Raw genomic sequence first — 26738 nt, forward strand, 5'->3', positions numbered from 1 at the left:
CTTATGGTGCAGATTCTTTCAAATCACTGAACAGATAGGCTGGAGAGAAAATGGACCATTTTTTGAACAGAAGTTCTGAATACTGAAGCCAGTTTCCACATGTCATGAGATTTTTATAAGGAATTGTTGCTACTTTTAAAGTAGTTGGACAGAATTTTCTTCAGATTTTTCAACAAATGCTAGCATACCTCAAATGATTCCTGGACAAACATATTTAAGTGCTAGAGCCTGGGTGATGATGATGAAGGCCCGATAGTGAGAGGAAGATGGATTAAAAATTAAATATGGGGTTGGTCTAATCTTTTTAGCACGCCCCCAGAGAATGCTGCTTTCAAGCCTCAGTTGAAGGGACCCAGTCTGTTGAGGGCAGTTGTTATAAGGTACTCAGTTTTGGTGTTACTAGGACTAGGATAACTTTAGATAAAGGTAACTGATTGGTAACTAACATGTTAGCATGTTAGAGTGATAAACTCCAAAACTACAGCTTCTTTTTGAGGAATACATTCTGAATTTCAAACAAGGCATTCAGAAAAGGAAAATACATCATACTGGGAAACCTTTAAAGGGCTAGAATTTAAGACCAGCTTACAAAGGTTTAACTAAATAGGCTGATGTTCTTTTTCTTGTCCCTCTGCCCATCTGGCTTAGTTTGCCGAAAACATCTGGTTTCGGTTCTTCATGGTCAGGCTGACCCATTTTTTATCTTTGGTAACTGGCTAAATAAGATGGGAATGTTCAGAAGAGAAGTTACTGAACACAGGCAAGAAGAGGTTTTAAATTTTTTTGAGCCTGTACTAATACAAAATAATGAGAAATTAAATGTTCTGTGAAGCGTCTGAGCTGGATGTTTGTTGGATGGGTTTATTATTCACATTACTTTATTCACATTGCTTTAGAAAGCCTCACTGAGTACAAAGGCCTTTTGCAGTCATTTTTTCCTTTCTGACTTACTTGCTGGGAGTGAAGTGAAAACACCGATAACCAGAGACTGGATAAAGAAGAGACACTCTGTACATGTCTTTACTAGGGACCCCATTGAGACCTCTTCTGACGGAGTCACTGGTTTTCCTCCTAGATTTTATTCCTTCTTCCTAGGAAAGATCCTAGAATGTTACTTTACTAACATTGTTTCTTTGCAAGTAGGGATTTTTGATGGAGGACACAGAACAGCAGCCTCCCCTTATACAGGTATACTTCCAGTTTAACTTTCTGGCCTGCAGACTTTTCTGGCCATGGGCTGGAAGAGGCAGTGAGTTGTTTGGCTGCTGGAAATGATCACGAAGGCATTGTATGGGTCCCCTTGAACCCGAGAACCCAGTGTATGCAAACGCTTCTGCCCCTGCACTGCGAGATCATCATATATAAGCTGTTTGTTTGTAAGAGTAGATAATAGCCATGAGGATCTATTCATGGGGAAGATTCTGAACTACGTTTTTACAAATGACTCTCTTATGTGAGATGAAGTGACCCTCATTTGGAGTAATAGGCATGCGAGAAAGTGAAGATTTTCACACTTATTTTCCCTGTGTTTCTGTTTTTTATCTTTCTAGTGGGCTGTTCATTGCAATGATTGTGAGTCTGCTCTTCCTTGTGTTATTGAGGTTCACGGCTGGGGTTCTCTTCTGGATTTTCATCTTTGGTGTGATTGGAATTATAGGTTACGGTAGGTGTAATCTTCCAGCCTCTGTGGCTATTTTTCCTTATTGCTTAAGTTTGGGCAAAGAAAATCAGTAATTACATCAATTAAATGGTACAGCTGGGGGAATTAATGCCTAGTTTTAGACACAGTTAAGTGAGAAGGGCGTAAATGGCAGCAAAATTTAGTAAGAATCCATCTGTGCTGATACTTAGCCCGAGTAAGTAGTAAGCTGAATTATCTACCTGCAGTATTCTTAGTCTGTATTCACTTGTACTGGTAGTTCTTCTCTGTATATGTGATGTTAAAGTTGATTACTCTCACAGTAATGCATTTTTGGTCTTTGCTTACCTGACATGCTGGGGAAAAAACTCTTGGCTTGTAAAAGACTTTTTTTTAAAAAAAACTTGCCTTGGCACTCTTCAGAAACGCTGGTGATTATTGTTTGTTTTTTAAAAGGCATCTGGCATTGTTACTGGGAGTATGATCATCTTAAAGGAATACCTGGATCTGACCTCACTGTTTATGATATTGGATTCCAGACAGACTTCAGAGTTTACCTGCAACTGAGGCAAACGTGGTTAGCATTTAGTAAGTACCTGTTAAACTTGGTATCTGCCAACCAACATGACACCAACTTTAAAGCAACCTGATTATGTATTCCTCCATGGGGAACCATATCAAAAACAGGTGCTGAAATGCATGTAACAAAACTTTGTCTGTGGCTCTGAGCACTACAGCAGTCACTTGCCACCTGCAGTTGTGATGGGTTGGGGTACTGGTAATACTTGGGATCGCAATTTAACATCATCTGTGACTGTCTAGGTCTGGATTCTGAGACTCCATCTAAGCTGTGGGACCAGAACACAGTTCCCATGTCCCTTTGCAAACCTCCAGAGAAGCCAAGGCTTAGGGATATTACCCCTTCTGTCTCCCTCTGCAAAACCTCTTGGTTGCAGCCGGAGGAGACACGTCCTGCTGTGTGCAGCCTTCCACAGCGGTGGGGCTGGTTTAAATGCTGTCTGACCGTTTGGAGCACCTGGAATTAATGGATCTGCCTCAGAGTCAGAGGAGATGTGCTTCAGGCATTAAAGACTGTCTTCTCTAGATGGAATCCAGATAATATATTTACTTTCTACTGCAGAAGTAGATTTTGAACAGAACTCGGCCTGAAGCAGACTCTTTAAACCAGGTCTGGGTTATGATTCCAACACTGCTCGTAAGTAAGGGAGAAAATGTTCTGGGACATGGTGCGCTCAGCTTTCTGAGCACCATGCTGAGATAAAAGTTTGTATGATTCCAGCAGCATAGCTGGAAAGTGAAAATAATTTGTCCAAACATGTCCTATCTTAGCCTGTTTTTTAACTCAAATGAGGTGAAAGGAGCTCATGCCAGGTTAATACTCAAACAAACCTATTGATTTAAGTACACCTAAATGTTAGAATAATATATTAATCAGAAAAATGCACTCTTCTTGAAAAAGTTGACTCTTCACCACCTTTTTATTTATTCTATTGTCTCTAAATACTACAGATTAGCAGCGTTAGGGTATAAACATGCAGAATGCTTGTTTATGCAAAGCAGAATTTGTTTAGGGTGAACTTACAATACTACAATTGCGTTTAAGTAAATACTACAGGCCAAATACTACAGTCACATTTAAGTAAATTATTGTCTTTGTCTGAGAATGGTATGTTCCATCTTTCTTATAAATTATAAATGCTAATGTCAGGGTCCTATCCATTCTGACTAACTCTGCATGTAGAACTTCCCTGCACTGCATTTTACAAATCTGTGAAATGGGATTGAAGATTGGCAAGTGCAGTGAGAGAAAGAAAGAACTGCTCTAGCAGGGAATTTTATGGAGTTCATGAACAATAGTGTAAAATACAAGGAAAAAAAAACAAAACAATTTACAGAGGCAGCGTATTGGTTCATTTCTTGGTAAATCTAACTGGTTTTGTTGGTTTGTTTTCAGTGATACTACTTTGTATTGTTGAGGTCATAATTATACTGATGCTGATCTTCCTAAGGAATCGGATCCGGATTGCTATTGCACTGTTGAAGGAAGGTAGTAGGTATGTTTGTCTGATTTGAATATATTTTGAATTTTATTATGTGATCTCTAGGGTACCTGCTTCTTGAGCTTCATCTTGCACTACCAAGGGCAGAAAGCGGGGGGTTGATGTACAACACTGGATTTGTTGAGCCAAACAGGTAGTAAAAGGAGAGCCAGTTCTGTGCTGATGAGGCTGTGCTTGTAAGAGCTTCCTCTTTTGCAGTCAGACATTTCTTCTCTCTCAGCTCCCTGCCTGAAGAGCACATACTCGTGTACCCTCAGTGGTACGTGTACCCTCAGTGCAAGGAGGTGCATCGGCAGAAATGCCAAGTGTGGTGCACTGTCGCCAGGAGCCCGGGACTGGGAGCTGCCAGCTTGGCTCTGCCATGGCCTTGTCTCAGGAGTGACATACTAGTAGTAGAGGACTGGTGGTGTTTGGGCTGTGGCTTTTGTTGATGAAAGACTGGATTCTTCTGGCTCCAATCAAACTTTTGTGTGGTCATGCATAAATCTGCAGAGAGAAAGGAAGACTTCCATGATCAGACATTGTGATGAGGCGCAGTCCAAGAGACTTTCTTCAGCTCTGAGTAAAGAAGAAAGCAGAGCAGGATGTGAGACTTGAAGGCCCAGGAGACCTCTTCATTTTGCATTTGCTGAAATCTGCATAGACTTGTTCACAGTGTTTCCTGTTTTACACAGTGCTAAGAGTTCTTGTTTTAAAAAATGCGAATATAACAAAGGAGAAATGTACTTAAGACACCAGGCCCTTGGATTTTGTTGCGAATAGGCCAAGGCCTCACCAGCCTTGGAAGTAGAGCTCTGTTGGAGCACATGGAGTTAGCTCTGACTTCATCTGTGTGCACGTGCTTGTAGTTTTCTGCCATCTCTGTTGACATTGTGGTTCTCAGGAATCAGGATTTGGGATTTTTGTAATGAATTAAGAAATATTGAAGTTCTGCATTCAGCCAGGTACCTGTTTCCTGTGTTATGCTACTGTGCAATTAGAGCATTGCAATTAATTTTGGCAGCACTAAATTATACTCTTTAATTCCTGTTCATTAAAATCCAGGAACACATTAAACACTCTGCTACACTTCTGTTCGCAGCCTTGACAGGTAGAAGGATTTCAGAAAGTTCATAAACTTCCTGCTGAGAAGTAATAACATTCTGCAGTTTTTCAGCAGCCTGGAAAGGACACTCGAGGCTGATGTTTTTACTGTCATGCATAATGCATGAGGTGAAACGCTATGTCATTACTGTAAACCTAACAGACTGTGCTCCGAATTCAGGAATATGAAAGCTAAGCTGCTGATGACTGGATATCAAATTACATTTTTCAATATCTTTTACTGCTCTTTCAAAAATATTACAATTATAAGGCTAATAATTGAGTTGAAATCCATAGTTAGGAACAATTAACAGTTGTCGCTCAGTTTGTTGGAGTGTCTGTGGTCTTTGTGTTAACTAAGGCCCACCACTACCTGCTGAGCACTGCTCATACATGGTGGTCATTTCTCAGGCAGCATAAGGCTGTGTCCTCTTGTGTGGCTCTTCTCTGTGGACTTTTACTCGGACAGAGACTGATGTGTTGCTCTTCTCCTCTTGTTTGTGCAGGACAGTTCCCTTGCATTCCCCCAGCATTTACTGAGTAAATTTGTCTCCTTTTACGTTCTGGAAACTGCCTTCTATAAAACAAATAGCAGCAGAAGTGCAACAAGTCATAGGAGAAATACTATAAGAAATAATAAGAGAGAAAAAGGTGTGAAATAAGCTTTACATGGTCACTGGAAATAAAACTTAGTGTAACGTGAAGAGGCAGAAGAGAGGAGCGTAAAGAGAACCTGTAAGCTTCAGTGAACAGAACATGGGCTCTCTGATCGCACCCCGAGGGACTCCCGGCCGGAGGAGCTCTCCTCTGGCACCGCTGCAGCTGTTTCCCAGAGGGGCTGGGCCAGCTCACCATCCTACAGAGCAGTCCCCGCACTCCAGCTCCTGCTCACTAATTGCATTCCAGCCACAGGAAGCGTTAGTAGAATGTCAGCCTCTAAAACATCAGCCTTGGTGTTAAAAGGAGCTCTCTAAGCTGTTGGCAGCGAAAGGGCATTATTCATTCTGCCTGCCAGCAGCAAAGGTGAGCACCGCTCCTTTATGGCATGTGCAAGAGGAGTTAGTGCATCCTGGCATTACAAAGAAAAGCTGAATGGAATATCCCTGCCCCAGAATAGTTACTACCTAAAGCAGGAAAGGGGCTGGGAACAGAGCCCTCAAATACAAATTGGCAAGAGGTGATTTGAGGTGAGCAAGAGCTGAAGGAAGGGCTTAGGAATTGAGCAGAACGGGATGAGGAAATACAGGGTGATGTTTGCAGCAGTCAGCAAGATGTGATTGAAATGGGTTTGTGACCTGGAAAGAGCTGGATCTCTGAAGCAGTAATGGAGAAGGAGAAAGTAGAAGACAGGCTTGAACATGGTGAATTGATAAAGTTGACCGTAGTGCTGCCAATAAAAGTGGAGTGGTAGTGAAGACATGACAAAGCGAAGACATGAAGACATTTGAGGAAAGAACCTACAGTATTCTGAGATCCCAGCACTAGACTGTGGTACCACTGTGAACAAGTAGCTCAGAGAGGATGATGCTAGAAGAGAACTGTTAAAAAGCTTGTTGTTGAAATTGCTGTAGCTTACTGATATATTTTGTTTCTTTCATAGGGCTATTGGCTATATAATGTCTACATTGTTCTACCCGATCGTCACCTTCATACTCATTGCCATTTGTATTTCCTACTGGGCTGTGACAGCTGTGTATCCTTTTGTCCGTGTGTGTCTCTGGGGGAGCAGTCTTCTGCCTGTGAGAATGGATAATTCTCTGCTATTTCACCTTAATCAAACCAGCATTAAGAGGACTGTTGGGTTGCTCAGGATATGCCACACTGAGGCGCGCTTCCTCACTGCACGTGTGCATGGCATGTACAAACCAGACAGTGAGTTTAATTTCTCTAAATTGCCCTAAAATTTACACCAAGGCAGGGGGATCATACAAGGCCTTGAGTACTAAATAAGGTTGACTTTAAGGGGTAAAAAAGGTACTCAGCAAAGAGTGAATGTGGCCTTCAATGTGCCACGTACTCTGTAGGCCTGGTGTGAATGGGGGTGGGTGGGCTCGCTCCAGGTGTGTTTAGTTCAGAAAATATAGGAAAGGTGTGAGAGAACATACAGTGCCCTGAGTCCTCACTAAATGGCCTAACAGCCACCACTCTATCTCTGTTCCTGGAACAGCTAGGGTTTGGCAAGGGATGGAGAAGGGGAAAATTGCTTTTTGAAAACAAATTGTTCTTTCACAAGACCCTCAAAGAGGGTCGGTAGTTGCTGTTTAGGACAATGTTAATTTATGCTCTGTGTCTACTTCCACCAAAATATGATCAGTCAAAGAACTACTGCACCATCTGCCTTGTCGAAGGTGGATGTGCAGGAGAGATTGAGTCCGCTTTCAAGGTTTTGCACATTCTGATCAGGGATTATCACAGCTCTGGGGTGGAGTTTGCCTCAGTTCTCAAAGTAACGAGAACATTCAGTCTTGTCTGTCAGCCCTTCATATACACCTCTGCGTAGCAAGAGCAGTCTTCCTGCTATCTGCAGGAGTTCTTTAGAGCTGGTGGTTACGCCACTGCTCAAAGCCTACAGTTCTGTGATTCCTCCTTAAAATAATTAATCCAGTTTTCTGGCTACATCAGGAGAACCTGTGTATAAAGTAATGGCTAATCAAACACTGTGCAAGTATGCAAACCTGACTTGTGACCCAGAGGTAAGTGTAACTATTTACCTATAGTGACAGCTGTACTAATTGCATTTTATTAATCACTATTAAATGAAATGCCAGTAGAAAATGTGCATATTTCAAGTAATGATTCCTTATATTGAATCTGAAAATAGTACATAGAGTTCAGATAATACTTCTTTGTTCAAAGCAGTTTACAGACATAAACTATTTTTTCTGCTAAGCTGTCTTGTGAGGCAGGTAAATAATAAGTGTTCTAAGTTACAGGGTGAGACAAGAAGACATAGAAATACAGGTTTATTTGGAAAGGTGTTCTTGAATCCATGAGGATTCTATTTCATGGTCCTCAAAAGGCGATGGAAGACTTTGAAAGCTGTGCCTCACATTTGCCCAAGAACCAGCTGTGTTTTGAAGCAGAAGTTTACCTGAATATTTAGGTTCTTTTGGCACAGAAATGACCTTTAGGAAGGTCCAAAAATATTTGTCTTTTGTTTTGTTTTGTCTTCAGTCAAATGTTTTGACTTGACTCTAGGGTTAAATTTAAGTATTCTTTTAAAGTAGAAATACTTATCACATGTTATATCAGGGTTATTTTCAGGTGTTTAAATTTCGATGTACTGCTGTGGTTATGTATATCCCAAACAATTCCCCACCCTGCTGATGTCTGAACACTAAAAAGGAAAGGGATTAGAAATTGACTGGTTTTATTTCATAACCAAACTAAGCAAATACTTGAACAATAGAAACAGGGAAAAGTAATTCAATGTAGAGACTACTCCTGTTTTAATACTCTGAGATAGGTAAGGGAAATTGTGACCACATCCACAGCTTGTATAAAATGGCATAGTTCAGTTGATTTCAATTCAGTGGTGGTGATTTATCCAAACCGCAGATTTGGCTCTGGTTTTCAAGTAAATAATTATTATTATTTTTTTGTGATCAGATTGTCTTTAATGAAACTGAAGCATTTATGTGTCTTAAAAGTAGACTGCTGAAATTCAGATTCCGTTTATGTAGGTTTGAGGCATGTGGTGAATAATCCTGTTTGCTAACTGCGTAAGTTACGCACCTGCATAAGACATCAATGTGAATCCTTAAATAGTGAACAGGTTATATAGCATTGGAGTGGAGCGTCACATGAGCTAACGAAAACATCAAGCAGAATTATGTTATTTGTATTAAGCTGCTAAACTTCAGAGACTGTATATGCAGAATTCATTGCTTATCATTGTGTTGCTTATTTTTCTTTCTATACAGACTTTTAACAAAACCAACGTGACTAAATTGTGTCCAGGTGCTCAGTGTACTTTTGCTTTTTACGGAGGAGAAAGCCTGTACCATAAGTACATCTTCATCTTCCAGTTAGCCAACGCCTTTGTCTTTCTATGGCTGGTGAACTTTGCGATTGCGCTGGGTCAGTGTACCCTCGCCGGTGCCTTTGCCTCCTATTACTGGGCCTCTCGAAAACCAGCCGATATTCCACTGTGGCCGCTCTTTTCCTCCTTCGGACGAGCAATACGGTAAGATGGTGGAGCTGGATGGGAGCCTGGTCACCTATCCATCAGATGCTCGTTTTACATCTAGGGAAGCCAGACCTGCAGTATCAAATGAGAAGGATTAGTCAGGGTGTGGTGATCCCTGGCTGGCAGCCGAGGCCCACCTGGCCGCTTGTGGGATGGGGAGCGAATCAGGAGGGTGAGAGTGTGAAAACACGTGGGCTGAGATAAAGACAGTTCCACGGGTAAAGCAAAGCTGTGTGCGCCAGCAAAGCACAACAAGGAATTCATTCCCTGCTCCCCATGGCAGGCGAGTGGTCAGCTGTCCCCAGGACAGCCGGGCTCCATCGCGCCTGATGGTGACTTGGGAAGCCAAACGCCATCCCTCCCAAAGTGTTCCTCTTCCTCCTCCTCCACCCCAGCTGTTGTTGCTGAGCAGGACACCATATGGTGTGGGACATCCCTTTGGCCAGCTGGGGTCAGCTCCTGGTGTCCCCCAGCCCATCGCTGGTGGGGTGAGGAGCAGAAAAAGCCTGGGTGCTGTGCAAGCACCGCTTGGCAGCAGCTAAAACAGCATTGTGTTACCAACACTGTTTTGGTCACACACGCAGATCATAGACCCATACTGGCTACTATGAAGAAAACTAACTCTGTTCCATCAAAACCCAGTACAATCAGGAAAATGTAGGTGTTAGGGGGAGGCTGAATCCTGTAGCCTGATAGCGGCAAGGCTGCTGCGGCTCCATGGCCCCAAGCCCAACCCATTACAAGGCCGAGCAGGTATTCCCGGAGGCATACGCACCCAAATACATGTATAGAGCACATACATACATAGCTGGCCACACACTGACTGAGACGCACACAGCACTCAGACCATCACCAGAGGCTTCATCCTGTCCTCTCTGGTGGATCAGGATGAAGATCCTTTAGTATGTGTAATTCCCACTAATGGACCTTCCTCCAGTTATAATTTTATTTATATATATACATACAAACATGCGCATACACATATAATTGTACATACACACATATGCACAACATAACAGTCATTTATTTTGTTTTAGCTATCATACAGGTTCGCTGGCATTTGGAGCCTTAATTCTTGCAATTGTCCAGCTTATTAGAGTAATACTGGAGTACTTGGATCACAAACTGAAAGGTGAGATTTATGGATCTGCTCTAGGTTATTAAGACTTCCTTACTTTCCCAAGATGTTTCTTCAGCAATGAAGAAAGATTAATTCCACATTATTTTTAGCCATTGTAGTTCCATTTGAAGCCAGTGAATTTGTGCTGATTTACTCAAACTGAGTCTATGTCCTTGGGAACTTAATGCAAAGTTCCTATGGGATGTGGGTCTGATCTACTTGAAAGCTATGTAGCTAAATTTGGTTGAGAAAGAGAGCCCATACCTAGAAGAAAAAAAAATGTTTCTGCTTTTGTCACACTTTCAGATTTTCTTCTGAATAGCTTTCTATGTTCTAAAGACTCTTCATGAGTTGGGCTCTTCTCCCAAGGAAGAGGTGACAGGACAAGAGGAAACGGCCTCAAGTTGTGCCAGGGGAGGTTCAGATTGGATATTAGGAAAAATGTTTGCACTGAAAGGATTAGTAAGTCTTGGAATGGGCTGCCCAGGGAAGTGGTTGAGGCACCATCCCTGGAGATATTCAAAAGATGGGTTGACATAGTGCTTAGTGACATAGTTTAGAGATGTGGAATTTTTTTTTTTTAATCAGAGTTACATTGATGGTTGGAATAGATGATCTTAAAGGTCCCTTCCAACCTAGACAATTCTATGATTCGATGATTCTATGTATGATGTACTGTCTCCTTTTTTTTCAGGTACACAGAACTCCTTCACTAGATTTCTACTCTGCTGCCTCAAATGCTGTTTCTGGTGTTTGGAAAAATTCTTAAAATTTATAAACAGAAATGCCTACATCATGGTATGTGCTGTCTCTGCATGTGGTCTTCCCTATCCGGGACACTAAAATACCCTAGCCACTGCTAGTTGGTCAGCAGCCAGCAGTAATAGAATCTGCTGAATAAATAATGGGAGTTTTCAGGAAATGCATGTGGTCCTGTATGATGTACTGTCTCCTTTTTTTTCAGGTACACAGAACTCCTTCACTAGATTTCTACTCTGCTGCCTCAAATGCTGTTTCTGGTGTTTGGAAAAATTCTTAAAATTTATAAACAGAAATGCCTACATCATGGTATGTGCTGTCTCTGCATGTGGTCTTCCCTATCCGGGACACTAAAATACCCTAGCCACTGCTAGTTGGTCAGCAGCCAGCAGTAATAGAATCTGCTGAATAAATAATGGGAGTTTTCAGGAAATGCATGTGGTCCTATCATTAAAAAGTAAGATTTTTTTTTCTTTTTTCTGAACTCAGCCTCTTTTCATGCCTGTCCTTGTCCATCCCCCTCGTCACCCAAAGTAAGTGGGAAGGGATGGCATAACTGATTAACTCCCCCCTCTGATTCAGCTATTGAAATCCTGATTTCAACACGGATAATAGCTTGTTTTGTTTGCATGTTGATGACACTGCTGTTCGGAGGCAGTATTTGAATAAGGAGGTCAGGAGGCATGTGGTATCTTTATTTCCTCCTGGAAGTTAAAAGCACAAATTCTACTAGCAGGAGTTTCCAGGAGAGAAATTTCAGACTTTCACTGAAATAAGCATGCACAGTGTACAGCCTAGGATGTTCTGACTTGAAGAAATTTCAGTGATTGAATGGTACAGTTGTTGTCTCAAAAGAGGTGGCTGTAATAGGTTCATTATAACCCATTTTCATGCAATTGATGTTTCACATGAATGCCATCTTGAAGAAGCAGTATTCTTTTTGACTATCTTTTTTACAGTTGCTAAACTGACTGCATTAAAAGCTGTTCTAATATGTCTCACCCTTGTGGACGCTATTCCAGGAAGGAGTTTTGTTCCTGAATAACTTTAGCTGCTTTACTTTATACTGACGTAAATCCACTGACTTTGATAGTAGTATTGTTGATTTCTTCTTAAGTGAGAGCAGCGTCAGGTGCAAGGAGATACCTACAGGGCTCAACTCACTTCTGCTCTTCAAGTTCCACTGTCTATAAATCTAGTGTAGGTAACTCACAGCGAGAAGAATCCCTGAGCAAGTACCTTATTTGCTCTCCTTGGCAAATTAAGTACTGAGTCTACTGCCTGCAAGGTCACAAGGGGTGCATGCTCATCACCAGGTGATTTGGAGGGGAAAGGTGGATGATGCTGTGTCCCAACCTGGTGGGAAGCACTGGGAAGTAGCAGGTGAATGGGGGCCTTACCTCCATCTGAGTTTCAAGGCCACATACTAGAGAGAATTATGCATTACACACAGTAAGACTCTGGCATACAAGGATGTATCCTAACGATTTAAAATACTTAACAGCTACTATTATTTTGCAGATTGCCATATATGGTAAAAACTTCTGCACGTCAGCGAAGGAAGCATTCTTTTTGCTCATGCGGAATGTGGTGAGGTAAGGGGCCATCTCCCAGTCCTTGGAAATGTCAGGATTTCGTGCTATTGCACTCTGAAGCCACAGTTCTTTCCTCTCCTGTGTCTCCTTCAAATATTACTGTAAGCTGCTTCTGTCCTCAGACATGGCCCTCACATCAAATGCTCAGTGTGTGGCAGCAGGCTCTCCAGCACAGTAACCTGTGCGACGTTGATATAACCTAACAGTTTTGTTGTGATTGCTCTTTTAAATTCTTAAGTGTCCAGTAGATTGCAATAGTGCCCCATGGAACCGGAGAGGAGATCTATGGACGTACAGGAGTGGGTGCTCATCATTGGCTGTATGTGTATTTCCTGGGCTCGGGTCCACTCACTGTCTGTGAAAAGGAGAGCAGAAAGACCTACGTCTTCAGATTCATCCAGGAAGCTGATGGGGTGTCAGAGAGTGTAAAGAAGAGAGAGTACTTTGCTTTCAAAACCACTATCTTTAACATAGCCAGATCTCCCCTGGTGCTGGGAACTCCCCTGGCCCTTTTCCCCACTACCAGGACTGCTGCCAAACTCCCCATTCTCATCAGTACTTCTCTTCATTGCTCCTGGCTCTTCCTGTTCTACCGTGAGATCAAAAAATAATGGGAGAAAACTTAGGAGCAGGCTGTGCTGATGCAATAGCAGACAATCCAATTACCAAGCAAGAGACACAGTAAAACTGGTTTAGATTGTTAAATGAAGGACTGGGAGGAGAGGGAGGCTGAAAGGCAGGAAAAAGGAAGCGATGCTTAATACAGAAGAGGGAAGGGTTGGAGATGGGGGAATTCTCCTGTGTCCCTGCACTGGTACTGTGCAGTGGTGTCCGCGCCGTGTGGGGCCTGTGCAATAGGAAGGTGAAGCCACCTCCACTTGCTTTCAGAACATCACCCTCCTTTGTGCTTTTGCTTTTAATCAGTAAGAGCAATAGCTAAAAGCTTAGCTTTTAGCTATGTAATTTTGTTCAAAATTGTAAAAATTACATTTTCACATTAAAAAAATTACATTTTTTGTTCAAAAAATAATTTTGTTTCAAATGGACATCATTTTATCTTGTGTATTTTGCTAATTCTGAATTCTGACAGGTTAATGATGATTTGTTCTCTTTAATATTTCTTAACATTTATCTTTCATGGTAGTCAGTGCTGTCTATTACCATATCCATAGTGCTGTCAAGAGGCTATGATGATACAAAGCTCATTTTCCATCCCATTCTTTACCTGCAGTTTCTGCTAAGACAGACTGGCAGGATTTCGAGCAGAAAGTCCCTGCTGTTGCTTTCAGTGAGGGCTGCAGATTTATTGTCAATTTTTCTGTCTATCTTCATTCATTCATCTGTGATTGTCTCCCTGCTCGGAGGCCTCCTGCCTTTAGTGTTGTACCATCGTATCTTAAAATAGTAGATTTGGCATGTTAGGGGGTCATGAGATGTGGCCAGATAGGAGCAAGTGAAAAGAAGACCTAGGGACAATCTACACAAACATTGCTTTTTGGTTTGGTGTGTACTCTTCTGGGCTGGCTCATCTGTGGCCCTTGTAGAAAGGCTGAAATAAAAATATTTGGATGGATTGGTTTGGTTTTTAACCATCAAAAGCAACAAAGAATCTTCAAGTGCTGTAGCTGTGTTGCTGCTCAGGGCCCAACTCAACACGGGGCTCGGTGCTGTTTAGCCCCGTGGGATCAGGCTGCAGCAAAGCCCGTCTCAGTGCAGTGTCGCTGTATCGTCAGCTGTGATGCCAGCAGAAGGCAGCTTCCTCTCGTGTTCTGTCAATTTAGCCATGGATTTAAGGGAAAAGAATACAAGTGTCTGGTTTGTGATGATTGTGTATCATTTGTCTTTTGCTGAACAGAGTTGCAGTTCTGGACAAAGTTACAGATTTCCTTTTATTCCTGGGGAAAATTCTGGTTGCTGGTGGTGTAGGTAAGCTAATAGATTTTTTTTCCAACGGTTATGTTTCTGGTACCTACGAGTGTGCCTTCCATATTCATATGTGCTTAGTTAATGGCTGAACGTTCCCGTTGGTCTGACTATTTGGGAACCTGTTCCCATGTTTCTAAGATTTGCAAGATTGAACTAAAATATATATTTTTTTTATTTTTTCCCCTCCTCTCCGGCCCTGGTGTGTTGTTGATGGCATCTCTTCTGTAATTGCTTTTACTGGTCTCACATGTGTTCCTGGCGCAAGGACTCCTGTAGCCAAAGCATCACAGCTGACCAAATTCACACCCGATAAGTCAGCCACAATCAGTTCTCCTTCCATAAGCACTGAACAAAATTGCAAATGAAATTGACCTGGTAGCAGACAGCAAGCATACAGTGGGAGATGGGACAGGTCTGCAGGAGATGGGCCTGAAACACTGCTGTATTCAAGCCCATTATAGATATAAGCTATAGTAAAAGAAATAAAACATTTCTAATATTATTATAGGGCTTTCTTAGTTATCAGTAAATATCAAAATATATTATTCATCTTTTTCTGTGACAGAAAAGTGATTATTTTTTTTTTAAATGCAGCACTGCCCCATCCCTGGAGGGGTTCAAGGCCAGGTTGGAGGGGGCTTGGAGCAACCTGGGCTGGTGGGAGGTGTCCCTGCCCAGGGCAGGGGGGTTGGAACTTGATGATCTTTGAGGTCCCTTCCAACCCAAAACCGTTCTATGACTTTCAGAAATTCATGCTGGCAGTATTCCCTTATGGTTCTTCTAAATTGTCACAGCAGTTTCAAACATTGTTTTACAAATAATTGTATTTTGTATTCTGTATATTTTAGATTACTAATGAATTATATTTTGATCAAAAGTTGAAAATTAGTACCAAGAACAGATCTAAGATATTTTGTCATTACTGCAGAATCGCTTTCAAACTGGAGTAGCAAATTTGGTTTGAAACATTCCCTGAAATGTAAGCCGTGAAATACTGAAATTAATTAATGTCTTGGTCCTCTTTAAGAATAAATTCTTTGGGTAATTTCTGTTGTAGATGCATTTATCTGTTTTAAACCTATTACTGTGCTTATCACTAGCACTGCTATTTCTCCTTTCATTCTGAAATAGTTACATATTTCTTCAAGCTATAAAATTTAAAGCAGCAGGATTTTTTTCACTCTTCTTTTTATTTTAGAAAAGATCCGCCTTTGGTCTTTGCTATCCCGTGTCATTGTCTTGTTTATCATTATTTATTAATTTTTCTATTAAATCCAGTGGAATGATGAAACAAAACAATTCATTAAACTCTTTATGGGCCCATGAATATCTTTATGGTAATTGATTAATTTACATATCTTTTCTGTCAGGGTATAGATCCAGCGGATTATTAGTATTGAGGAATTAACTGTTTACAAGCTCTTACTTAAACCACCCTTGGGTCTATTTTTTGTTTGTTTTGTCTCATCCATTCTGTTGGGAAACCAGAGTCAGCGTAGGGATGACTGATCTCCTGTGCTTCTTGCAGGTGTCCTTGCATTCTTTTTCTTCACACAGAGAATTCCCATCTTTGCGCAGGAAGCCCCAGCCTTGAATTACTACTGGGTACCGCTGTTGGTAAGGCAACCCCTGAATCTCCTGAGTGCCAAGGGCAGCTTGAGGTGCTCAGACTGCTCAGGGCATGCTCTGGTCACCCTCCTGTCAGCCTCTTGCTGGCAGGCTGTCCCCTGCAGGGGGGACGCAGTACTCTGCATCCTGCAGGCACAAGGGGCACTGCAGTGACTCACACCTTCAGAAGAAGTAGGTTTCACATCTGCTTTGCTCAGACTCACAGCAAGGCGGGTGGGTGCTGAGGCACCAGTGACAATGTGGCTTCTAATGGAAGGGACTTGTGATGCATCCCCTTCTCTTTTTGTAGTCCCCCTAAACTCCAGATGAATAGTGCTTTAGAATAATCTTGAAGGAGTTCAGAATATTCTTGGCATATATTGTCTTTGGGAGTTGACGTGGCTGCAATTTGGCAGATGGAAAACTAGTGGCTACTGCATGTTAGGATACAGTGTCCCAAACCTGTGATCCTTTTCTAGGGCAGTGGCAACCTCTGGTAGGGCTGCAGAGTTGCCATTAAATCCTCCCAACCTTCCTTACCAGACTGGGCTTCTCACTTGCGTTAACACTGCCGTGTTGATGCCAAACTAAATTTGGGGGTTTATTGTGGTGGTGTGTGGTTTGTTTTGTAGACGGTCATAATTGGCTCCTACCTGGTTGCACATGGGTTCTTCAGCGTCTATGCAATGTGTGTCGACACGCTTTTCCTCTGCTTTTGTAAGTACTATGGTTTTTTTCACTAATACCTTCAAGTCACAGGAGGAGGAGTAGAAAACCACCCTATCTGTTTCTTACAGAATTCTGGTGACATGCTAGCAGACTGTGAAAAACAAACTACTGCTGCTTTTCAGACTGGCTCCTTGATGCGTTCTTGAGTGCAGAAGTGTTTTAGTATTCAAATTTAATTAGTTTAGGTAATGGAAGGTAGTTTTATGGCTCAAGAGGATATCTGGCTTTTGTTTTTCAGATTAACAGTTTGTAAAGAGCCCTTTTAGAGCAATGATTCACTCAAACCTCCTGTTAATAACAAAGTTATTCTTTGGTATATAGGTGGTCCTTTGTTTTCAGCTCAGTAGTCCTGAACAAAGTATTATGGTGAATTACCTTCAATTTTGTGTAAAATACCATTTAAAGAACTATCTGTCCCTTGAACCCCTCAGTGGCAGGCCATCGTGGGCACTCTCAAAGGGGCTGCTGTTCAACGTGCGCCAGTCGGAGAATACTGGAATCACAACAGAATGTGTTGGTCTCAAATTAGGACATGATTATAAGAAGACGACGTAGTTATTACAAAATACATTCTGTTAGATTCACTCAATTAAAGAAATAAAGATACAATTTTTGTATAATGAAAGTTATTCTGGTAGGTCCAAGTAGAAGTTACATGACAGGGATTGTTCTAGCAGCTGGTGAATTATTTGGTAATAGTAAGGGAATACTGGAACAGTCATAGGCTTGATCTATCATGTGCATGGTGGGTCACCAGGGCAAGATAAACATGACAATACTGATTCTCCTCCTCTTACAATAGCATAAATTCTTTCTTTCCTTTGAACACTCACCCTTTTAACCCTGCTTGCCTAGGAACTGAGGTTAGCAGTGATTCTTGAAATACTGGGTTGACAAAGAATCACAGGAACAAAATTGGTCAGAAAACTGAAAATGGATGTCTAGTTGAGAGCTATGTCCTATTTATCTCACATTATGCGCTTTGGTTCTAAACAAAGATAATCACAAACAGACATAGCACTAAAAACACTCCAAGAAATAAGCTAAACCATAAATAAATAAATAGATACTGTTATTTAGAGTGAAATGGAAATTGATCGAACTCCTAACATATAGGAAGCTGGTGCACTCAAAAATTAACAGATGTTCTCTTTAATTTATTCTAAAACCACGTGGAAAATACTGCCCTGGAGATATGTGAAGATTTGCTTCCTCCAGCCTCTTTGGCCATTCCTTACATCGAGCGCTCTTGGTTTGGCTTTGCAGAGCAGCTCCCCCTCGGCAGGGTTGGGGAGCTTCTCGGCACCCCCCCAGCTTCCCCATCAGTGTGAGATGTTCATGGGACTGTGACTGCTCCAGGGTAGAAACACTGGGCTGAACCCAGACCCGTGATTTAGTCATGACCTTCTGGAGGGAAAAAAGTGATACGTCTGCCTCGTTATTTTAAATTAATCTTCTGTTTTGCTTCCCATGCTTCCTTTCAGTAATGGGCAGCAGGAGATCATATAGAATATTGTGTGCTTGTGGAATCAAGTTTTCAAAAGATCTTTATCTGAGGTAGTGAAAAATGGCCCAGTTTTAAAAAGTGCTTAAATTCACAGCTGTCTTTGGGACACATTTTTTAGCAAGAAGTATTCAAAATGCCAGGTTTTGGTAGAGACATGAGCGTTTCTGAAAATTTCCACCTGTATTGCCAAACCAGAGAACCGGAGAATAAAAAGGGTATATTGCTGTCATTTAAAAATGGCTAGATGTTTGTGTCTCTGCTTTGTGTAGAACCTCTTCTGGTTTGAGGAAATAGAAATTTTATGTCCTTCATCAACTTAACAATGCAGCTGAATTGCCTTGATTCAGATTTGTTTTTTAATGTTGGGTCTTTTGCTCTCTCTCCTTTCTTCAATTCTCTGCGTGTCTGCACTGCTGTTTGCTCTTTTGGCTGCTTTTGCTGTAAATTCAGGTGAAGACCTGGAAAGAAATGATGGATCTACAGCAAAACCCTACTTCATGTCAGCTAGCCTTCACCGAATTCTAGGGAAGAAGGAACTAAGCCCTAAGAAGGCAGTGGGATAAGACACTAAACCTCAACGTCAAAACAGTGTCACATTTAAGCAAAACGTGTATAAAGTAGGCAAAAGTAAAAAACTGTAAATGATGCTTCTGGTTAATGGGTGATTTTTTTTTTTCATTTTGCTTATATCTAAAAAAAATGAGCAACATTGGTAACATTTAACTAGTTTAAATGCTTGAACTAACAGCTGTGAAAACAAGGCCACGTTTTAGTTTATAGAGTGCCTATGAAAAGGAAAATGTAAATTTGAAGCTTTTTTAAGCCTATAATGATGTTTTAATAACTTTTGTAACACAAGTTGCTGCCTTAGATGACAGCAGTTTTGATAATGTTTCTTTTTATAAGTGTATATTTGTAAAAGAAATTCAGGCGATTTTTTGAAAGCACTAACATATAACCTAATTAGCCATAAAAAAGATAGTTTGGGACTCTCTAGTTAACCAGGAGATGGTACTAAATTTGTAAATATGGTGCTATGATTGTATTTTTTTGTACAAGCTGGTTCACAGCTGTTTAAACTGTGATTATACATGCATTAATGATTCCCTACGCTGAAAAATGTAGTGATATTTTAATCACATCCACAACTGCATCTTTTAAGAAATGGTGGTACCTGCAGGTCCCAAAGGAGGTGGTCAGAGAAGACAATAGTTGATTCCGCTTAAAGTGACGTTTTCTGTGAGTTGTGCTTAAAAGATGATGTAACTGAGAGAAGGTCCCACTGCACTTGAAGTGATTTGTGGCTCACACAAATGAGGTTTCATCTGGTACAAGATGGTGAATGTATTGTTTTTAGCTGATGTCTAAGCAAGATGCACTTGTGTTAATATCCCCCTGTCTCTAACGAGTCTCTGATTGTGTTCCACATTACGAGGAAGTTGAGCTTCATTGAAAAGAAAACCAAATGCAGTCTTTTTTTTTCCTTGGAAGAAAGTCTTGGCCATACATGTGCACAAGGAATGCCTCTTCGAGCTCGGAAGGGCTTCTTAGTGAGCCATGGAAGTGGCCATGTGGGTCTGGGGGCCAGCTCTGCTCCTTCTGCGGGTCTCCAGGCTCTTGGTGGCTCACACAGAAAGTTGTTAAGACATTGAACTTGAGTCTTCTCATGATACAGGATTTAGCTACTGAAAGATGCTCCTAACAATTTAGTTTGCTTTTTGATTATTGAGTTTGCCTGGTCATTAGTACATAAACTATTGGTAGAAACCACATTAACCTTCTGTTTGGTTTTGCTCCCAGCAGCAGCGCTGTCGCTGAGGTTAGGAGCAGCTCTGCTCATGGGGAAGCTCTTACACCGGACTGCTTCTCACGTCCGGTCTGTCGTGAGCTGAGCTAAAAAGGTTTTAATTTATTAATCTCATGGCTGCCCAAGGACCCAGTCTTATTGGGGCCTGCCCCTGGTGTTGGTGGGTTCCACCACACGGAGGGAGGTGCTCCGTGATTGCCCACTTCCCGGAGCGGCACCTGCCATCCCTCTGCCAGGCTGCTGCAGGAGCTCCTCCCGGCCCCAGGAGTCCCTAGCTGTCACAAACAGAAAGGTAAATTATTTTCCGGGTGATTTGAATGCAAGTTTTTGAGGAAAATTTACTGGCAATGCACATGCCAAGGTGATTTTGCTCTCTAGCTTGTGGCTCCAGTTTGTGGCAATTGCACTACAGAGGCCACGGGTCTGGGGTCACCTGGGTGCAGAGGGGGTTACCACCCTCACGCTTGCCGTCATGGGCATGGTGGGATCTCGAAGCCCTGGGAGCTGAGGCAGAGGTAGCAGGACACTGCGACCCAGCTGGCCCTGCAGCCCCTTCCCTGAGGCAGAAAGGAGCGGTTCGGTTTAGGACCCGAGTAACGTAAAATAAGGGTGTGCAGTTTGATGGACCCCTCTTGAGATAGCCCAGAGGAAACCCAACTTTCAGAAAGGGCTGAGAAACCCACCTTCAGAAGAATTCAGACTCTTGGCTAATGAAGTATTTCGTTGTTGTCATCCTTCTCTTCTCGTTATGGGCATGGCATTGAAGATACAGCCCCCTCGTTGCTCTAATCTCTTCTGAGAGTTCTGGGGGTTTGTGTCACCATTCTGTGATCAAAAAGGCTGCTGGTCTGATTACAGTCCCTGTGCTAAAGCTTTTTTTTCTTTCTTTTTAATACTACTGTGTGATTATTTGCAGTTAAAGAGACTGCATTAAGTAATCTGTATTTCTACTGGACTTGAGTGTCTTTCTGGGAGCTCAACTGAAAAAGTGTATTTCTGAACACAGCGTGCTTTTTTTATCATATGAATGTAACCATAGAGTTTACTAGGAATAACACATAATAGAAATAGTATACAGTTATTTGATTAGAAGACTTTTGTAACAAACCTATGCATTTACTAAAGGCATTTCTAAAAGTGAAAGTTTTAAATTGTATTATTATTTATATACAGTAAATATATATATGTATAAATTTGCTCCACTCACTATTTTGTGAAATTATTTAGAATGTAAGTGATCATCATTTCTGAGAAGAAAATTTAAAAGCCATTTTCTTAATGACATAATTATGAGAACTGTGAAAATATGAAGCAATACCATGTAGATTTTGTAATCAATAAATTGAACAAATAAATCAAAATGATTTAATATTAAAATTGGCCTTTCAAAAATAAATTGCTATTAATTAATTAAGTAGAAATTAATGCAAGTATTTACTTGGGAAAGAATCACTTAAAATATTTTAGGACTAACTTGCTGTAACGGATCCAAACTCCTCCTTACACCAGAGTAGCAGCGTTTATGGATTTGGACATTTACTTTGTTGCTTGGTTTAGTATAAAATTTAAAATTCCATTCTTGGCTGTAGAGAGCGGGACACGCGGCCGTGTCTGCCACGCCGTGTGTGCTTTGCTGCTGAGCCCGTGGGGCTGGGGGGAGGCTCCCCCCCCTTCCCCCGCGCAGGCGGGATGAGGGGCCGGGGGTGTTGGAGGGGCAGGGAGGGGATGCAGGAGCTGAGGGTCGGCAGGGCAGGGGGCTCTGCGGAGAGACCCTTCTCCTGAGAGAAGGAACTCTGCAGAGGATCCCGACCGCACAGGCTGTAGAACCCCAGGAGCAGCAGCAAACACCCGCTATCACAATGCATCACCTTTGGTTTGTTCTGCTTGGGTTCATGGTGTGTCCCTACGGCATGTTAATGGATGGCTTTCATTTACATGTTTTAGACCAAAGTTTTAATGTCGAGCCTTCAAATTTTGTAAAAAAACCAAACAAAAAAAAAAAAAAAAAAAAAAAAAAAAAAAAAAAAGAGTGACCCCCAGAAACACAGAAACAAAACAAAGAAAAAGAAAGATGGGATAATTTCTTATGCTGAGGGTTGGGTTTTTTCCCAAGTATTATTCAGCAACTGATGGATGCTGAATAGTCTTTTAAACACTGGGATTTAAAAGTGTGAAGTATTTTACTGTTGTGTGTTCTGCTGTAGAGCAGGAAAAAAGATTTTGGCGGACACAGTGTTAAGCTGATGCTGGGACAGTCAGTAAGTGTTCTTCTAAAACACGGGTTGTCAGAGAAGTGATTGCGAAGAATAAACTGGCTGTTTCTGGAAACGTAGAATGTCTCCCTTTGACCCGCTGCTCCGCCTGACAAAGTGCCTTACTGGCTGCCAGTGTACCTGGCTTATGCTTTGAAGTTTGTTCACACCGTGTAGAGTATAAAACAGAAAAGGCTAGATAGGAAAAGCTACACTCTCTTTATTTCAAATCAGCTAATGTAAAATGAATTGTATGTCGGATGTGTTTGACCCACGTAACGCAGCGCACACCATTTCCCTCTTGTCAGATGCTGAAAGTGGTCGGTGTGCTCCGGGGGAAAACGTGACGATTGTGGTGTTGCAAATAACTAAATGAAAGCAATGCAAGACTGTTTCATTTTTAGTAGTAGATTTTTTTTATGGCTTTAAGTTATGGCGTAGTGAACTTCTGCGTACGGCCTGTTCTGCTTTCAGTGACAATGATCAAACTTATTGTACCTGTGTAACTGAGGGAAAACAGGGCCCTTGCTACTTAAAACAGAAGGAAAAAGGCTAGCAAATAACATGGTATGTTACTGTAATACATCTGTTTGCATGTCCATAAGCATAAAGTTCATTCTTCGTTTCAAAACTGATAATTTGCTATTCTGGAAGTGTTTTATACATTATTTTAAATTTTTTAACTTTTGATACAGGCAATGATTTTCGAGGTAATATGTAATTTGTACTGCGCTGTAATCAAATTAGAAAGATAACTGGTTCTTCATGTTTAAGTAACCCTAGTGCTACTAATATTAAAATAGTCTGTTATCCTATGCTATAAAAAGTCCACATGTATTTGTCCCAAATAATGAGTTCTGAAATCACAAAAAAGGCTCTTAAAGGTTTAAGAAATGGAAGGGAGGTTACTGTTTCATTAATGTGATTATTAAGGTTATATTATTGTCTTGCCAAAACCAAATTAACATGAGCACCACCGTTTGAGCTCTAAAACCTGTTTGCTTCTGCTATGCAGAAATAGGAACATATTGTTTAAATATCTTTGATAACTAAAGTGTTTAATATTTAATTTTGTTGTTACTTCACTGTTTTGCAGCTCTTGGGGATTGTTCTAATAAAGATTTCGATACCAAAGCGGGTGCGTGTGTCTGTGCCGAGAGGCGGCTGCGGCTGGGATCCTCCCCACACAGGGCAGTAGAAGGTGGGCCGTTACAAATAATAAACATAATAATAAGCATAATTAAATGTAATAATAACACATGGGGGTTTTGACTGAACCTGTGTTGAGATCTTCTTATACCCAACAAGGTGTATTTTAAACCAGCCAAATTCACACCTTGGAATTCAGTAGAAATCTCGGTTTGGTTTTAGGAGACCCACTAGAAGTCCTGTTTTTTCTCCTGTCTCTGTGGGAGGTCACAGAGCGCTCGCTGCACACCCTGGGCTGACTCGCCTTCCCTGCGAAACGCTGAGACCGTGGCTGGGGCAGGAGTGGGCCAGGGTCCCGGTCTGGCCAGTGGCCCATGCGGGGAGTCGGGGGCTGTGGCTGCCTGTGTTATGTCCTAATGGCTGCCAGGGGGGGGGAAAAACACCAAACCAACTAAAACCAGTGCAAAAGCTTTTCAGAGGCGTGGGTGGGTTTCAGCAGAGGCAGCTCTGGACCAGCTCCGTGGAGGCAGGAAAAGGGAGAGTTTGGGCTGGAGGTCGATAGCGAAGGTGGTGTGTGCTCTGAGCTGTTCCAGATGTGAGGAGCCGTGTTTGAGGATGCTTCTGGCATTCAGTGATGGCTGCAATGAAATCTCAATATAAAGCATTTGAATTAGCACAAAAACCTGTGACACCAATGGTTGTGGGCATGGATGTTGTGTTGGGCAGGGTGGCCACAGCGGTGGGAGGAGACAGCATTTGGGACTGCCTGAGTGGGGACTGCAGGGCTGGAGGGTGGGATCCAGTGGCCGAGCAGCAAATCCTTGTGTTCGAGCTCACAGGGTAGGCAGAAGCTTTAAATTCAGACTTGCAGCGTATATTATTTAAGGAAAATGGTGGGTGTATTAGGCTTACACCACAGGACACTAGTTCTTGGGGAGCATTAAATGCTGTTTGCGTTGGTGAGTTTGTGCTGATCTGGTTGAGGGTTGGTCAGAAGGCTCTACAGAGGGATCTGGACAGACTGGATCAGTGGGCCAAGGCTGATGGGATGAGGTTCAATAAGGCCAATTTCCGGGTCCTGCATTTCGGTCACAACAACCCCAGGCAACACTACAGGCTCGGGGAAGAGTGGCTGGAAAGCTGCCCATCAGAAAAAGACCAAGGAGTGTTGGTGGACAGCCAGCTGAACATGAGCCAGCAGTGTGCCCAGGTAGCCAAGAAGGCCAACAGCATTGTGGCCTGTATCAGGAGCAGCGTGGCCAGCAGGAGTAGGGAAGTGATGGTGCCTCTGGACTGGGCACTGGTGAGGCCTCACCTCGAGTGCTGTGCTCAGTTCTGGGCCCCTCACTACAGGAAGGACACTGAGCTGCTGGAGCGTGTCCAGAGGAGAGCCACCAAGCTGGGGAGGGGTCTGGAGAACAAGTCACACAAGGAGAAGCTGAGAGAACTGGGCATGTTTAGTTTGGCGATGAGGAGGCTGAGGGGAGACCTCATTGCCCTCTACAACTCCCTGAAAGGAGGGTGTGGAGAGGTGGGGGTTGGCCTCTTCTCCCAAGTGAATAATGACAGGAGCAGAGGGAATGGTCTGAAGTTGGGGCAGGGGAGGTTTAGATTAGATCTTAGGAAGAATTACTTTATTGAGAGGGTGGTCAGGCACTGGAACAGCCTGCCCAGGGAGGTGGTGGAGTCACCATCCCTGGAGGTATTTAAGAAACGTGTAGACATGGCTCTTCAGGGCATGCTCTGGTGCCTAAGATTATTGGTTTATGAGTGGGTGTGATGTGGTGGGGTGTTGCGTTTTGTGGGGTTTTTTTGTTGTTGTTTGGTTTGGTGGTTTTTTTGTTTGTTTGTTTTAAGGTTGGACTTGATTATCTCAGGTCCCTTCCAACCATGGCCATTCTGTGTGATTCTGTTGCCCCGTCAGCCGGGTCGTGGCTCTGCGGCCACGGGCAGTGTCACCTGCACAGCTCTGCCCCGAGCCACCACCTGCCTGTGCCGTGGGACAGGGTGACAAGGTAAAGGTGTGACAAGGCAGGTGCCTACAGGGAGGAGAATGGCTCAGCCAGGACGCTTTATGTGTGGGAAATCTCAGCCCAAAGAAGAGCGAAGGGTGAGCTGAAAGGGGCTGTCAGGGGGACACGGGGGTCCCCTCTGGGCTGAGCGGGGCCGTGCGGCACAGGCAGAGGCACAAGCCTGGTGGAGAGCAGTTGCTTGGGAGAGCTGAGACACTGCTGTTTTACTGAAAATCTTCATGAAAACAGATGTTTGTTTTTTAACATTTGATCAGATGCAAATTTGGTGAAGGAAGCCTGCGTGCTTTCTGTTCGTAAAGCCCGGCTGTAAGGCCCAATTCTGAGCACTGCAATAAACACCAGCAATAGTGGCAAAGCCCTGTGCGTGCTGAAGGACAATGTTATTGTTTGAATTCAGGTGATCTGAATCTGAGTCCTGTAGAGCCCTGCAGGATCTATACTCGTGTGCCCAGATGCTGGAAGACAACATTTGTAATATAGAAGTTATTGTAAGGGGCTTTTGGAGCACGGAGGACCTTTACTATATGTCTCATATGTACATAGTTATTTTAATTAAATCTGGATTATTTTTTTTAAACTACATCAGTATCTCCTGTTAACACACATGGTCTGTTGGAACTGACTGGAGCTGTCCTCCTTCAGAGAATCTCAGGCTTACTAACAAAATTGCTTCCTTGCCTCCTTTTAAATGTGTTTTCAGACTGATGTGTTTTATATCTCACGTGGTTTTCTTGCCATTCCTATTACATTTAAATCTAGCGCTGGCTGCATGCCATAGAAACTTTAATCCACATCCAGATGCGTTCACAACCTCGCCCGAGCCTCCTCCGGCGCCAGCAGCCCCATCCCACCCCGTCCAGGGCTCCCGCTTCCCCGGCGGGGCTGGCCCCCTCGGGTCGCCCCCGGGGAACGGCAGCCCCGGCGGGGAAGCGGCGGCCCTGCCACCGTCTCACTCGGTGTGTGCAGACGGGGGGTCCTCTCGGACAGCCCCCCCCCAACCCGGGGAGGGCTCCTCCGGCTCCGGTGCCTCTGCGGGGAGGGAGCGGCGGCCCCGGCCCCCCCGCTGGCAGCCGCGTCGGGAGGAGCCGTGCTGGGCCCCGCGCCCCCGCCGGAGGAGAAAGCGGAGCCGGGAGGGCCCGGGGTGACCGGACAGCCCCTGCTCGGCCGCACGGGATGAAACCTTTGGGCCCTTGTCCCGGCCGGGGCCGGCCGTCTGTCCCCGGGCGGTGCTGGCGGCGCCTTTCCTTCTCCGAGGGGCCTG

General features: G+C 43.1%; 1 protein-coding gene across 1 annotated transcript in view; it reads left to right on the top strand.

The window, feature by feature from the left end:
- The window catches only part of SLC44A5 (solute carrier family 44 member 5), a 62751-nt gene extending 39322 nt beyond the window's left edge, over nt 1-23429 (top strand). Inside the window, exons 10-22 of the mRNA XM_014937630.1 lie at nt 1551-1663; nt 2096-2227; nt 3615-3714; nt 6404-6496; nt 7409-7496; nt 8727-8989; nt 10030-10124; nt 10807-10910; nt 12393-12466; nt 14322-14392; nt 15921-16009; nt 16633-16717; nt 18687-23429. Of these exons, the coding sequence (XP_014793116.1) occupies nt 1551-1663; nt 2096-2227; nt 3615-3714; nt 6404-6496; nt 7409-7496; nt 8727-8989; nt 10030-10124; nt 10807-10910; nt 12393-12466; nt 14322-14392; nt 15921-16009; nt 16633-16717; nt 18687-18799 (1420 nt within the window). The 3' untranslated portion in view covers nt 18800-23429. The remainder of the gene's footprint in view (nt 1-1550; nt 1664-2095; nt 2228-3614; nt 3715-6403; nt 6497-7408; nt 7497-8726; nt 8990-10029; nt 10125-10806; nt 10911-12392; nt 12467-14321; nt 14393-15920; nt 16010-16632; nt 16718-18686) is intronic.
- Nucleotides 23430-26738: the final 3309 nt, after the last annotated feature.

The sequence above is a fragment of the Calidris pugnax genome, unplaced genomic scaffold (assembly GCF_001431845.1).
Source record: "Calidris pugnax isolate Ruff unplaced genomic scaffold, ASM143184v1 scaffold29, whole genome shotgun sequence".
Taxonomy (NCBI): Eukaryota; Metazoa; Chordata; class Aves; order Charadriiformes; family Scolopacidae; genus Calidris; species Calidris pugnax.